Here is a 14,939-nt window from a genome sequence, read left to right as displayed (position 1 = left end):
GAGAGAAGAATGGCCACTGCGGCCAGCATGTGTGTCCCACACTCTGAAGTGACTAATAAAGAGGCCCACGGCCGTTCCTGGTGTGCCTCCACTGTTTCCGGAGACAGGCCGTGGCTGCAGCGGGGGCACTCAACGCTGCGTCTACACAAACCTCGCTGCTGGCCGGGCCGGGCAGCGGTCTGGACACGTGGTCCTTTCAGATGGTTCCAATGAGGGAAGACACCAAACCTCCACAGCACATTCAAAGCAAACACCTGCATCTATGTCAAATAACATCCGCAAGAGACTGGCACTGCTCCTGTGCCGCTGTTGGGCAACTCAAGAAAGCGCTAGGCTTTATTCACGTGTCAGTGCAACTGGCCCACGAGCGCTCAGGCGGCTTTTCGAGTGCAACAAGGCCAAGGTCAGCAGCTCCACCAACCTCCAGGGCACTGAGGCTCTGCGTGTTGTCACGCCGTGGGGAGGGGCTCCTGTGGGGCGCTCACCCACCAGCCAACCCTGGGCCAATGTAGATACACGGGAGTGAGAAAGGAACACCCACCCCCAGAAAGCCTCTCAAAGTCCAAACGGCCACAGGAAGCCCCCCAGTGACGCAACTGCTGTACCAGCTGGCCGCGTCTCAGTAGCTAACTGCAGACCTGGCCTGGGTCCCTCCAGTCCAGCAGAGCTCATCACATCTCCCAGGCAACAGAGGAAAAAGAGCCTCCTCAGAGGAAGCCGCTGAGCACCCAGGGTGCGTTCCGCCCTCGGACCCGGGGTGCATCCCACCGAAGCCCATTGGATGGGCAACAGCAGACGGGCAGGCCCACAACGAACGTCCCACTCTTGCTCTGGTGCTCAGCAGACGGTGGTGTCGCCAACCCGCCAACTTCCTCCCCTGCTACATCCCCGCCGTCCTGGCCCAGCACACACGCAGCGGTCAGGTCATGTCGGACCCAGGGGAGCAGGAGGAAGTGCGCAGTACCGTGTGTGCCGTGCTCCAGCAGGGCGGCTGATCTGGGGGGGCCCTGCTGTGTCCTCGCGCTTTGGTCACATTGCCTCGGGATCAGGAGCCACCACAGGACAGTGGGAGGGGTGGCGCTGGCAGTAGGGCAGGGTCTGTTAGGCGTCGTCGGTGTGGCTGTCTGGAGCAGCTGCTAGGGGGCGCCTGTCCCCGGCCATACTCTCCCACTCCTTCTTCACCATGACGTAGAGTCTCATGGCTGCCTGCGCGTCCTGAACCTAGGCGACACGGAACACCAACTGTCCCAGCAGGCCACCAGCATGACCACAGGCCCCCCAGAGCCAGCTCCACATCAGAGCCCTTCACGCCGGCCCCCGTGCCAGGGTGCACAGCCGAGTGCGCGTCTGGCGGCCGCAGGAGGGTGAGGGAGGAAACGTGGAGCAGCCGGTGCAATGACCTGGTTGTCACTGCACCCGTGACACAAACGCTCCCGCCTACAGAAGAAAGGGAAACCCAGAGAAGTGAAGTAACAAACATGTCACCTTGCTGAGTTCATCAGATGACATTTACGGATGCAGGGGATGGTGGGCTGGAGCGTGGACGGGCATGAGGGCCAAGCAGACGGGCAGAAAGGGCCCAAAGCGCTGAGACGGCACTGCCGGGGTCGACTCTGTCCTACAGAAGCAGAGCCGACCAGGGCTGGCTGGCCTGGGCCACCTGGTCCTAGAGGACCTTTGATTTAGACTGGTGACTTTTTCACCAAATACGTAAATATAATTTGTGTTAAGTGTTCCACGTAAATATCTATACTTGAAGCGACATTTTGTAAGCCTGCGCTGCCGTTTCATTTTTTTTGGACCAAGAGCCTCCTAAAAAAGGTGCCCAGGCCTCACCTGTGTCTGCTGTCAGCTGACACATACCTGGGTTTCCAGGTCAGGGACAGCCCCAAATCCTGAGGACTGTCACCCAAGGACATACTTACTGAACAATGCTCTGCCTGCTGGACCCTGATCCCCAGGATTTTCTCTGAAAGCAGTTTCAGAGACGGCCTTCCGCTCTGCAAAGGGGGAAGAGAGAGCACACAGCGTGGTGGGTCAGGAGCCTCTGCAGACCCTGCCCGGGTGGGCCGCTCCACCAGCAGTGAGCCCCAACCCGGGAACACACAGGCCAGCCACAGGGGGCTGGTGACACCCCCCACTCAGCCAACCGAGCAGGGGGGCCAGGGAAGGAGTCAGTAACTCCATCTCCCACCCTCAGGCCCCTCTTATTTCAAGAGGGGCAGCTCTGCCCTTGGCCCCCTCTGGAGCGGAAACCACAGGGGCCCACGCCCTACTCAGAGACCCATCAGAAGTCAGCGCGGAGAGAACATGTCCCCGTCACAGTCGCATGGCTGAATAAAGTTAAAGAAAAAAACAAAAACCCTTTAAGCAACAAGTCAGCTCCCAGGGACCGCGAGGTGAACTGCACAACAGAAGTGTGACCCCACTCATCTTAAGTACCTGCACTCGACTCTTAAAAGGTTTGTATTTCTGTGTGTCCCGAATCTTCTTTTTCGGATGATCAAGAAACAGCACCTAGAAGAAAATATAACAATCATTTTCATTTTTAGTTTGTAGCAAATAACATCTTAAGGGGAGCCCCAGTCTATGACACACATACATACACACACACACGGGAAAAAGGTATTGACACGAGCTTGCACTTCCGAGAGAAATTTCTCACGCTGATTTAAGGGAATGCCCAACAGTCAGAATCACATTAGTAAAATCTCGAAATCAAGGAAATAGGAGAAAGACAGCCACCAATTAACCAGCAACCGACTCAGTCCTGTATTTTGAGTTGGTTCTGCAAGTCAGGAAGTTAGAAACTGTAACAGATCTTAACAGCTGACCTTGCAACATGAGCATAATCTTCGCGAGAGACTGAAAACAAGTCTGCACAAGTTACCAGGGTGGGGCCGGAGTCAGGAGGGAAGGACAGGTTACTACTGTGGCAGTCTCTGGGGGCGATGACGTTTTGTTAGGACAACCTGCCGTTCTGCCTTCCCAGGCTGTTCTCATCGGCAGAGACCCTGAGGGAGCAGAGGCCAGAGGCCACACCCCGGGGGCGCTGGAAGTGGACCCTCCGAGCTTCCCCGCTGCCGCCTGCTAAGCTGGCCGAGGTGGGCTGGGCAGTGAGGCGCGAGGCGAATGGAGCCTAGGACGGCTGCTTGAGGAAACGCTGCCTAGCGGGTGGCAGCCACAGAGGCAGCGGCCTGGCTTTGCCCATGTGGAACGCACGAGGTCAGGGGAAGGAGACTTGGCGCTGGGTCTGGGTGCACACGGCTGTCACACTGATACTTGGGCTTGCTACGTAACCTCGCTGAGGCTGTTCTACCACCTAAAAAAGCTGCATGATCACTTTAGACGTTTTAAAGAATCAAACGAGACCTATTATACGATGAGATCCGTTGTACACGGCGCCGTAATGGGAACAGCACGGCAAAAGCTGCCACTAGGCATCAGAAGGGACCGAGAAGCATCTCCCCCACCCAGCAGGCGAGGCTCCCCACTTTTCCTGCTGTTTTTCTTCTTTTTAGAGGTGGAGGCTTCGTCCATGGCTGGCCTTGAACTCCCGCGCTCAAGTGATCCTGCTGCCTCAACCTCCTGAATGGCCAGGATTACAGGCTCACGCCACCAGGCCCGGCCCCGACTGCTTCCTTTAAACCAACCTGGCATTTCCCCTGAACTTAAAGTGACCCCCACCCTATTCCCGTATGTATACACACGCTACCAGCTGCCGCACGTGCTCCCTCGCACTGTCTCGCTGGCGGACGCGCTCTCTGCCTGACTCTACATTCTTGCCTCCCAGGACCCAGACGGGGACTGCCCTCTTGCCTGGTGGCGCCCTCCCTGCGCAGGGTCCTGGTGGTGTACGGAATCAGTGCCCGGGACGCCAGGAAGAACACAGGGCGGGCCCCTGCGCCTGAGCAAGGCTCAGCCGAGCCATGGAGCATCGCCAGTGTGAGCAGGTTTCCTGTGTGAGGGGCCCTGGTCACGGTGGGACTACCCATTAGGCTGTCCCCCAGGCAGGAGTCCGGGGAAAGGCACACTGCAGCACCACGTCCAGCCCACGTCACTGCCCGTTAGCAGGGCTGCCGGCCACTCTGGAACTGGAACCCCGGTCTAGCTGGGCTCTTAGAACAGGAGCCTAGCGTGGCTCCTGGAACACGCTAAGAACCAGTGAACAGCGTTTGATGTCATCATTAGAGTACTCCCAGCACAGGGCGCCACTCAAAGGAACTTAACTCCCACAATGGCGCTGCTGCAGACAGAGCGCACAAGGGTGTCATGTATTAACACCATGCGTGGAAGAGCCAGTGCGCCCTAAGTTCCCAGGAGGTCCCCAACACCCAGCACCTTTAGGTCATTATGCAGAGCATGTCCCACCAGAACTCTGCCCTTCAGCATTTCCGCCACTTCCTTCTGAACAACGCCAAATTCTTCTCCTGAAAAACCAGAGCAAAGAAGTGGTCTTTAGCAACACAGGAACCACCGTTGTGCTCTGAGAGGGGGGCCCCTCCCATCCCGGTCAGACTGAAGACCACCGGCCGGGCCTGAAAAGCCACACGGGGGGGTGACTTGAAGCCACCGGGGAGAAGTGCCTCACAGGCCTCGGCAGGCGCGGCCGCGAAGGCCACCTCTGGGGCGAGAAGGACGGCTGCTCACACGGCTGAGGACTGGCTCCCGTCTGCACACTCGCGCTGTGGCGGGGGCTTGCCTTGGTTGGGGTTAGGTTTTGGAACTTTTGGGGGCGTTTTGCCGGGGCGTTTTGCTTTTTTTTTCTTGTTAAAAAAACCAGGGCTCACACTTCATGGCTTCCAAATGGAAATAAAAGCAAGACTGGCCGTCCCCCCTAGACAGTGGGACACACGCGGCCCCAGACCCCGTGCTCCAGAGGCAGCTCTACCCACTTTCTGGGGACCTTTTGGGATACCCTTTGGGGACCACCCCACCTCCAATCCCACTTGTGGGAGCCCCTCCCAACCCCTACACCCACAGGGAGGGGCTCTGGCAACCACACTTGCACCATGTGACTCTCCCGGCCCGGCCAGAGCTGACCGATCGAGGGTGGTTTGACCCGAGCAGGACCAGCTCCCCGCCCCCAGGAAGGGACCCAAGAGGCGCTGGTCAGTCTCCTGTTCTGAGGAGTGGCCGTGCGCACCAGATGAGCAGGGAAGGGAGTATAAGGAGACAGAATGGAGGGGTGCAGAGGAGAGAGACTGCCTGGCCTCAGCCATCCTGGACTCCTTCACCTCTTTACCCACAAACAGACTCAGCCTTCAGCTGTATCCGGGTTGGGTCACTTCTAACACCCACCTCCCTGACCCAGGTCTCACCGCTAGTCCATGCCTCTTAACAAGCTGCCCTATTTCCACTCTCATAGCCCTATGGTCTGTTCTCAATGCTGTGGCCACAGGGAACCTGCTAGAACTTAAGCCAGACCAGGCTTCTCACTGCTCAGGACCTGCCTCCCCAGGGACGCCCAAAGTCGTCCTCACAGGGGTCCACCACAACCTCCCTCCTCGTGGCCCACTCCCCAGCCCAGCGGCCCCCTTCCTGGTTCCCGGACACTCCACCCTGGTCCCTACTGCTGCACAACGCACAGCAATTCAGGAACACGGTCCTGGTCCCAAAGGCGGTGGGTGACAGGCACAAGCACCAGACGCAGATGGCCTGAGAGCCTCTAAGGCTGCCTTTTGTATTTCAAAACCCATCATCCGGGGGGAGGAAAGATGTGTCAGGACTATTGCTATGGAGAATGTTCCCCAGCAGAACGGGGCGCAAAAGGGAGGCAGAGAATCCGGTCGTTATCTTCCCTGCGTTCGCCACGTACCCTGCGTGAGGTGCTCGGGCAGGATCCCGCTGACCGCGGTCCTATAGTCCGTCACGGGCTCGGTCGGCTTGACATACTTGTCGTAGACGCATCTGCCGTACTGGTTCACGAGGGACACGCGGGCGGCGACGCTCTCCTGTCCCTGGGGGCCCACGCCCACCATCTCACAGTCCATGGCTAAGGCCTTCGTCAGGCTGAAGGGAAAGAAAGGCTCCAGCTTAACAAACGCTGCAGGACCCGGGACTCCAGGTCACACCCAAAGGGACCACAGACTAAGCGTCACACTGAAAAGCTCAGTGCCCGTCACTACTTCACACCCACGTGACAAGCTCTGTGTGTCACGGTTCTTAGCGGCATCATGGGAGGCGCTCGCTCCACTCCACTGGAGGAGAGGCCCACGTCCTCTTCCCTGCAGAGCCCCCGCCGCCCTCGAGGCTGGCCGTGTCCCCGAGCCTGGCGTACCCGCCGAAGCCCTGCTCCTTCACGAGGGTGATGCCGCTGTCACTCTGACCCAGCTGCTTCCTTGCTAGCTTGGCTGCCTCTGGGCCTAGGGCAGCTTCGATATCCACCGGGTCCACATCGTCAAACCAGATGTCGTCCCTGAAAGGCAGAGACGAGAACAGGCTGACCAGCAGAGGGCGCTGGGCCCACCGCGGGGTGGCACCCTGTGCGCCGGCAGGCTGGCCGTGCGGGCCGGCGGAGGGATGCAGAGGCTGCTCCTGTTATTTTGATCATCTCAGCACTTTCGTCGTTTTTCTTTTTAATTAGAAAAGATGCTTATTATCTAAGACTTAAGAACTACAGATAAACGTAAAGAATATAAAACAGAAACACACAACCCACCACCCAGGTGTAATGACTCTCATGTTTCCTTTTTAGTTACAAAAGTAACAGGTTCATTATCAAACAATCAGCAAACACAAATACACACGATGACTATAAAATGGAAACACAGAACCCGGCCAAGGTGCGACTGCCGATGTCTTCGCGGCTGGCCCGCTTTACTTGGATGCCCGTGCGGGTGTATCGACACCTGCCTGCCGAAGTCCGTCTTTAGGCTCAGCTTAAATGTCATTTCCCTAGAAAAGCTCTTTCAGACCCCACCGAGTGGACATGCTCCTCTCGTGCTCCTGTGACTGTCTCCCTCACGCATTTGTCCCGACCGCACCTGCGGATTGAAGTACCGCGGTTTGCCGTCTCTCCTGCCTGACGGCCAGCCCCAGGGAGGAGCAGGACTGCCCTGCTGACGGCCCTTTTGGACGGCTGCCCGGCAGGGAGGTGCGCAGCCTGCTCCTTCCTTTGCTCTTGAGCAACTGTGTCTCGAACACCCAGGGGACATGAAGCCAGCCACTGACTTACAAGTATGTCACCTCCAGCTGAGCCGTTTGGCGACAGCCATTGACTCCTGGTCCGACTTGTGGGAGTGACCATCACAGTATTTGTTAAGTACCCACCAGGCACTGAGCCAAGCATGCCACATCTCACAAATCTCCTGGTGACACCACAGATGACAACACTGAGGTGCAGAGGGTATCAGGAACTTGCCCCAAACCCCCCAACTGGCAAGAAGCAGCGATGGGTCTTGCATTCCATTCGTTCTGAGTTTGGACTCATTCATTTCACAAATTGTTACTGGTGGCCCCTAAGTGCCAAGCTCTGTCCTAGGCTTGGAAGCTGCACCAGTGACTATGACGCCCCGCCCTCCGTATGCTACACTCAGGAGAAAGCAAACAGCAAGTAGACAAAGACACAGATGACAGCAGCGGAAGGTGATGGAAAGGCTGCGGTGGGGCCGTGCCGCCACCTGGCCTCTGCGGGGGGACGGGCCCTAGGTGGGGAAGTTGCTGCGCCTTTATCCTCAGTGGTGAGGAAGGCTGCGGCCGGGTGGCAGGCGCTGTGCCCGTCAGCACGGCTGAGACTCAGGCACAGGCGTCAATACTTACTCGGTGGGTGGGGCCGGGGCCGAGGCTGCCTTCTCCTCAGCTTTCCGCTTCTTATGCTTGATATCCCCTCGTTTTTGAGAAATGTCACCATTTGTCCTTTTCCTGGTTCCCTTCTCACTGTGCTCTGTTCCACTGGCCTTCATGGGAGGTACTGGCACCTTCCTGCCCACCTTGAATCCTGCAGGAATCGGGCCCCCGGTGGCCTCTTGGTCTTTTTCTGTCGACATCTCATCTCTCCTTGCTTTATCTGAGATCTCTTTTCTGTTTCGCTGGATAATCTCGGGCTGCTTTTTGGAACCCATCTGAGAGGTATCAAGAGGCTTTTCTGGGGCCTGTGATTTTTGTTTCAGCAGCTAATGGGACCCAAAATAAAATACATGCTCCATTTTAATTTGGAAATTATATAACAGATTGAAAAAATGTGTGTGCGTGTGTGTGTGTGTGTGTGTGTGTGTGTGGCATCACGTCAGTCACATCTATATACGCTTCCTACAGCATCGCTGAAATTTGTTTTTAAATGGTTTGGAAAAAGCCCCTGTTCATTGTCACCCATGAGTCACTTGTGTGGAAATGCTGTTCTTTGCTTATCTTAACATATAATTTTTACATGGGCTCCTTCGTTCCTACAAAATTTCAAACTTATACTCTATTCCTCACGTACCTGTTGAGTGACTAAACACCACAGTCCGCTTCACTGTGAGCAGGGATGATAAGCAGCCTTTTTCCACTTTTTTTTCTTTGAGACAGGGTCTCACTCTGTTGCCCAGGCCAGAGTATAGTGGCGTCACCACAGCTCACTGCAACCTCAAACTCCTGGGCTCAAGGGATTCTCCTGCCTCCCGAGTAGCTGAGACTACAGGCGTGTGCCACCACACCCAGCTAATTTTTCTATTTTTTGTAGAAATGGGGTCTCACTCTTGCCCAGGCTGGACTTGAACTCTTGAGCTCAAGCAATCCTCCCACCTCGGCCTCCCAGAGTGCTGTGATTACAGGTGTGAGCCACTGCACCCGGCTTTTCATTTTTTCAGTTAATTTAGAGTTAATTTTAGAGTTACATCTCTCACAGCTTAGGCCAACACTCTGGTGCATGGAAACTACCTCCTTTAGAAGATTTCTTGGTTTGTTACCGGGGTGTGTTCAATGAAAGAAAAGCTCTGTCAAACTGGAGGGGGCGGAAGAACAGGTGGGGGCCACAGCTCTGCTCTCATGCAGGCGGAGGCCCTCTGTGGCCTTGGAGCCAGCTTCCTCCTTGTGCCCAAACCCCTAGCTAGGCTGTTCTCGACCTCAGTTAAGACCCTGGTCCGCAGCAATCAGTTGAGAGATGATAAGGACAGTTTCTACTTACTTACCTGTTCCCGTAACAGTTAAAGAATGGAAAGATTGACTTTCCTGCATGAATTAGAAAAAACTCAGTTTTCCCTACGGTAAACATCCCTTCCATTCACTTAATTTTGCTTTTCGTTCTTGGGAGAAGGAGGAAGAGATGGTGCTCAAGAAATCATGGAGAACCCTGGGGCTGCCTGTGGGAACTACGGGTCCTGTGTGTCAAGACAGGAACGTTATTAGGAATGTCCACGTTCAGATAGTGGGCACAGTGACAGGAGGCTCAAGAAGTTCTCTGTTCTCTCTGTCGCTCGCTCTGGGGCTCCATAACCTACTCCAGAACACTGCAGACGACACGTGAAGGCCAACAGCAGGGAAGAGCACAAACTCAAGGCACAAGGTGTGAATCCGCAATCCCAGTCCCGACATTTCCTAGCAGTGTGATCTTAGGCCAAGTTTCTGAAGCTCTCTGTGCCTCAGTTTCTTCATCTAGAAAACAGGGCTAGTAACAGCAGCTGATTCCAAAGGACGTGGTAAAAAGGCGAGTGAAGCCCGTGGGAGAGGACGTGGCAGAGAGCCACCCGCACAGAAGCGCCGACCGCTACTGCCTAGGAAGGCACCGGGCACAGCCCCGCATCAACAGCAGGACGCCAGGGCCGGCCTGCCTGGCTTTGGGTGCCGGTCTGCAGCTCCAATCTCAGATGATGAATTTAACCTTGCTGGGCCTAGTCCCTCATCTGCACAACAGGGATGACCCAAGTATCTACTTCACGAGCAGGTACTTTGCGGCCTACGTAAGAGCACGAATACGGAGCAGAGTGCACATTCTAAGAGGTCAAAAACTGGGGCAGTTCTCATCAATGACCACCTACTTAGAAGACCCTCGGTGTCGCTAGAATCCTCTGCATCGCGCGTCTGCGGTCCCCTGCTCCCCCGCCGCAGGCCCCTTTCCAGTGACCGGCTCTGATTACAAAGTTCTGGCCTCCCGGGTCCCCTCTGGGGCCGCCAAGCCTTCCCTTCCCGGCGTTCTGCAGGAACCGCACAGAGAGGCCCGGGGAAATGGGCCGCGGGCCTCTCAGGTCTCACCTCTCGCAGCGCCTTCCAGTTTCGAGAAAACTCTTCCGGCGCCTGTGGAGGTCGCACCGCAACACCGGCGGCGCTTCCCGGATTCGCGCTTGCTCCTCGCGCGTTGCTTTTCCAGAACTTTTTTTTCTTATTTTTCCTCCGAGCGAGCTTCGTGACAAGCCCTGGCTTCGCCACGGGGTTGCTCGGGGCGCGCGTGGACGCGGAGACCTTCGCCATCGCGGCACCCGGCAAGGCCCCGGGCCGGACGCCTCCGGGCGGCGGCTGCCGAGAAGCCCGCCCGGCACCCCCGGCCCAGCCGCCGGGCCCTGCCGCGCAGCACAAGCTCCAGCCGGCCCCGAAGGCGACCCCGGAAGCGTGCGCTTCCAGTCGCCGGAAGTGCTCGTCTCGAAACCTCTCACGTGCGCTCTAGTCGCCGGAAGTGCTCGTCTCTCCGCGACTGGCTGGAAACCGGAACCGCGCGTGTAGTTCCGCGCGGCCTGCTGGCCCACACGGAAGTAGGACCACCACCCTGGCGATTGGTGTCCGCGGTCGGCGGTCGAGAGTGTGGTGGGGCCAACCCCGGGTTCTCACCGGGATCCGGGATGGGGATGAGAAAGCGAACTGGGGCCCCCTGTCGGTGTAGCCCCGCCGGCGGCCGGAGGGCTTACTCGGTTGCCCGCGCCCGCCCGCCTTGGGCTGTTCCGGGCTCGGTCTTACAGCGGCTCTGGGGGCCAGGATCTTCATCTTCCACATACAGTGGGGAAACTGAGGCCCAGGCATGGGAGGAGCTCCCCCTAGATCACGCCACCTGGTTAACCCCAAGCCGTAGGGCTGCAAAGGCATTGCAACAATATCCGATAATAGGGCACTACGTATTATAAGTGTGTATTATTTTTTGTAACATCAGTAAGAAGTCATTAGCGCATCGTGCTTGGTCCAGAGCAGGCCTTGACAAACACCACCTTAAGTTTGCGCTGGAGTCAGTGTGGGGGCTGAGAAAGAAAAGTGGTGCAGAGCATTCCAAGGAATACGGGTGAGAAATAAAAACCCCCTAACTGAGGGAACGGACCATCTTGGTCAAGGCGACCCCAGAAAAATATTAAATTTGAGTTCCAGGCCATGAGGGGTGGGAGGTCAGATACACCTCATTGTACCGGGTCCTTGCTAACCCGAAACCAAGGGCCACACAGAAAGCAGCCCTTTGGAAAGACTTGCTTCACCCTGATTTCAACCAACCTGACTGCACCTCCCTTTTTGTATTTTCGGTGTAACTGACCAGCAGTCCCTCCTGGTAAGAGACCACCGACCACAGAGTGGTTCTGCTCAGTCTATGGGGGCTGCACATAGAGGGACTCCGTGTCCTCTGCTTCACCTTTTGATGTACAGGGCCTAATTGTAAGACATTTAAATGTTAGGTCTCCACTCCAAAGTGAACTTGGGATGTGTGTTACATACATGTTAGCCTACTACGCATGTGTGAACCACCTCTTCATGAATATTCATAGCTCCTTGTATACTCTGTTGCATATAGACATTAAATAAGAAATGTCCGATTTCAAATCAATGTAATTTGTTATATCTCAAACAAGAAACAGTAAAAATAATCAAAGTATGCACCTAAACTATTGACACAGTTTTGCCATCTTAACGGTAGCTTGTTTATGCCAGCAGCAAAGAAGCCTGGAGAGCGCAGAGTGGCGATGAAATTGTGAAAGGCGTTTTTCACAGCTTGTTGAGAGTTGAATATTTTTCCTTGCAGGAAGTGGTCGAAAGCCTGGAAGAAGTGGTAGTCAGTTGGTGCAAGGTCTGGTGAATACGGTGGATGACAGAGAGTTTCCAAGTCCGGCTGCTGTAGTTTGAGCAGCGTTGTTTGTGCGATGTGGTCAAGCATTGTCTTGCAAGAGGATTGGCCTGTCTCTATTGACCAGGCTCAGCTGCTTAATCACAAGCATCCTCATCATTTCATCCAATTGGTTGCAGTAGACATCTGCTGTGATCAATTGACCAGATTTCGTGAAGCCGTAGTGGATAATTCCAGTGCTGGACCACCAAACAGAGACCATTAGCTTTTTTTGATGAATATTCAGTTTGACACTGTGTTTGGCACTTCGTCTTTATCCAACCAATGTACCAAATGCTTGCAATTGTTAAAAAGAATCCATTTTTAATCACACATAACTATACGGTATAGAAATGGCTCACTTTTACGTTGTGACAGCAAAGAAAGGAAAGCTTCGAGACAATATCTCTTCTGATGTTCATTTAATTCGTGCGGTACCCATCTACCCAGCTTCTTTACCTTGCTGATCTATTTCAAATGGTCCAATGTTGTTGGACTAGTAACGTCAAACCTTGCTGCTAATTCACAGTTAGGTTGAGATGGATTTGCTTCTGGCGTAGCTTTCAACTCATCATTATCCACCTTGATCTCAGGTCGCCCACGTGGCTCATTTTCAAGATTAATATCACCAGAACAGAGCTTCTCAAACCATCGACGTACTGTATGTTCATTAGCTGCATCCTTTCCAAACACCTTGTTGATATTTCAAGCTGTCTGCGCTGCATTGGTTCCACGAAGGAACTCATATTCGTAAATAACATGAGTTTTTTACTTATCCGTGGTCTCACAAAAATTGCTCTAAAAAATTTGAAAGATAATCACAACCAAAAACATGTGTTTGAAAGACTGAGAATGTCCCTTCACAATAAACATAAAACAAGAAGTGTCAAAGTGAAATGTCAGAGATATCAACGGTCAAACTTAGTACTTAAGGGAATCAGACAGTTCATGCTTAATAACCTAATACAAATCCACCCTGCTCAGCATAAATTCTTGTTTCCTCCAAGTGCCTGCACTTGGCTTCTGCCTGGGGCTGTGCTTCCCAGCCTGACAGAAGGGCGAGCCTGCAGGCTGCAACCCTCCATGAGCAATGAAGCTCTCCTTCCCAAATTGATGAGGTTCATGATTCTTCGGTTGACATGAGCTTTGGAAAATTTATCAGCCCTGGAGAGATGTGAGCATGAGCCTTCAGTGACATCCCTGTACCCATGCCCCAGGGAAATTATTTAAAGGCATTTTGTTTTTAATTTCCTTCCTCATACTTTCCGGACTGCCTGCTAAATTTCCTAAAATTGTTACCACATCAGACAATCTGGTTGAAAATTTTATTTTTTTATTTTTTGAGACAAGGCCTTCCTCTGTCGCCCAGGCTGGAGTACAACGATGTATGTGATCATAGCTCACTGCAGCCTTAAACTCCTGGGCTCGAGTGATCCTCCTGCCTCAGCCTCCCAAAGCCTGAGATTACAGGTATGTGCCACCAAGGGCACCATATGCCTGGCCTGGTTCATTTTTATGTAACCAAGTTGTGACTTGTTTTTCAGTTGCTGTGGACCCCCAGGTTGAAGGTCACAGAACCTGAGCATGCCCAGATGAACTCAGCGTGAATCACAGGTGGAACCTAAGTGCTTGCACTGAGCAGCTGGACTGAATTAAGAAGACACAGGATCCAAGGTCCAATCAGATCACGCCTCATCAACCTGTGACCACAAAGCCTGCTCTAAGCCCCAGCTCGAGGAGACAGGTTTGAGCCAGACTTGTGTCTGCTTGCTGGGCCGGTTAGCAATAAGCCTTTCTCAGTGTGAACACCTGGTGCCCCGGTGGGTGTTAGGCCTTATGCTGTGCACAAGCAAACGGACCCGGGTTGGTTTGGTAACACCACAAGTTGCACGATGTGACCCTCACCCATTATCTTCATGTTCCTGGAATTTGTGATACAAAGAACAATCATGGCCAATCAATAGCTTATGCTATTTTAATGAACCAATGTAAATTCTTGGTAAACAACTTAGGAACTGCCCCCTTAGTTTTTTTCCCTTTGCAAACCCACTTGTAACTGCCGTTAATCAGAGCACGTATGTTCAGAGCAACTTGAATCTGTGAAACTAAGTTTTAAAATAATTCAAGAGCTAAGCTGCTGGAACTTTATTTTGAGCCTTAAGGAATGTGATTATGGGGCCTGGGGCCTAAGTCAGTGACAGGCAGCAGTAACTGTTGTTTCTCTGATTGTAGACTAGCCTTCTTACCTATATTGTTTTATAAAATGTTATAAGTGACATAAGGGTGCCAGGGAACACCACTTCCCTCTTCACCGTTGATCTTCATTGTAGGTTAACTTTCCTCTTTTCTTTCTCACCAGAGATTTCATGATTATCACATTGTCTAAGATGGATTTTTTTTTTTTTTGTGACAGACTCTCACTCCTTTGCCCAGGCTGGTGTGCAGTGGTGTGATCACAGCTCACTATAGCTTCAAACTCCTGGGCTCAAGGAATCCTCCTGCCTCAGCCTCCCGAGTAGCTGGGACTACAGGTGCATGCCATTATGCCCAGCTAATTTTTCTATTTTCAGTAGAGACGGGGTCTCGCTCTCACTCAGGCTGGTCTTGAACTGAGCTCAAGCAATCCTCCCGCCTCGGCCTCCCAGAGTGCTTGGGTTCCAGGCGTGAGCCACCGCGACTGGCTAAGATGGAATGTTAAATATGTGACTATCACATTTTCTAAGATGAAATGTGAAATACATCTTTTAAATTGAAAAGGAAATGAAAAGAAGCTGTATGGAAAAGAAAACAAGCTGTAATTAAATTGTTGTAACTTATAAGCCAGTCTTACGTAGAAAATACTATCATCCTACTAAATTTGTCTCCTGCCTATATAAGCAAAGCTTTAGCTTTTAACTCTAGGGCACTAACCCCATTTCTCTGGAGTCTGTGTTTCCCAGATAACTATTCC

At 53.5% G+C, this 14,939-nt stretch overlaps 1 protein-coding gene across 2 annotated transcripts; it reads right to left on the bottom strand.

The window, feature by feature from the left end:
* Positions 1-291: 291 nt before the first annotated feature.
* On the bottom strand, positions 292-10,513 carry REXO4 (REX4, RNA exonuclease 4 homolog (S. cerevisiae)). Of its 2 annotated transcripts, none has more exons than XM_012664688.1 (8): positions 10,171-10,513; positions 7,762-8,114; positions 6,281-6,418; positions 5,819-6,012; positions 4,342-4,430; positions 2,443-2,517; positions 1,926-2,000; positions 292-1,221 (listed from the first exon to the last, which is right to left on the bottom strand). In XM_012664688.1, exons 1-8 carry the CDS (start codon positions 10,384-10,386, stop codon positions 1,102-1,104), a joined length of 1,260 nt encoding a protein of 419 aa, XP_012520142.1. In that variant the 5' UTR covers positions 10,387-10,513; the 3' UTR covers positions 292-1,101. The 2 variants fall into 2 exon arrangements, with proteins under 2 accessions (XP_012520142.1, XP_012520143.1); XM_012664689.1 differs by having other exon boundaries at positions 4,372-4,430.
* Positions 10,514-14,939: the final 4,426 nt, after the last annotated feature.

Source organism: Propithecus coquereli, unplaced genomic scaffold, assembly GCF_000956105.1.
Source record: "Propithecus coquereli isolate 6110/MARCELLA unplaced genomic scaffold, Pcoq_1.0 Scaffold907, whole genome shotgun sequence".
In the NCBI taxonomy this organism is placed as follows: domain Eukaryota; kingdom Metazoa; phylum Chordata; class Mammalia; order Primates; family Indriidae; genus Propithecus; species Propithecus coquereli.
The sequence above is the reverse complement of the archived record's forward strand: the minus strand, read 5'-3'. Positions and strand labels throughout refer to the sequence as shown.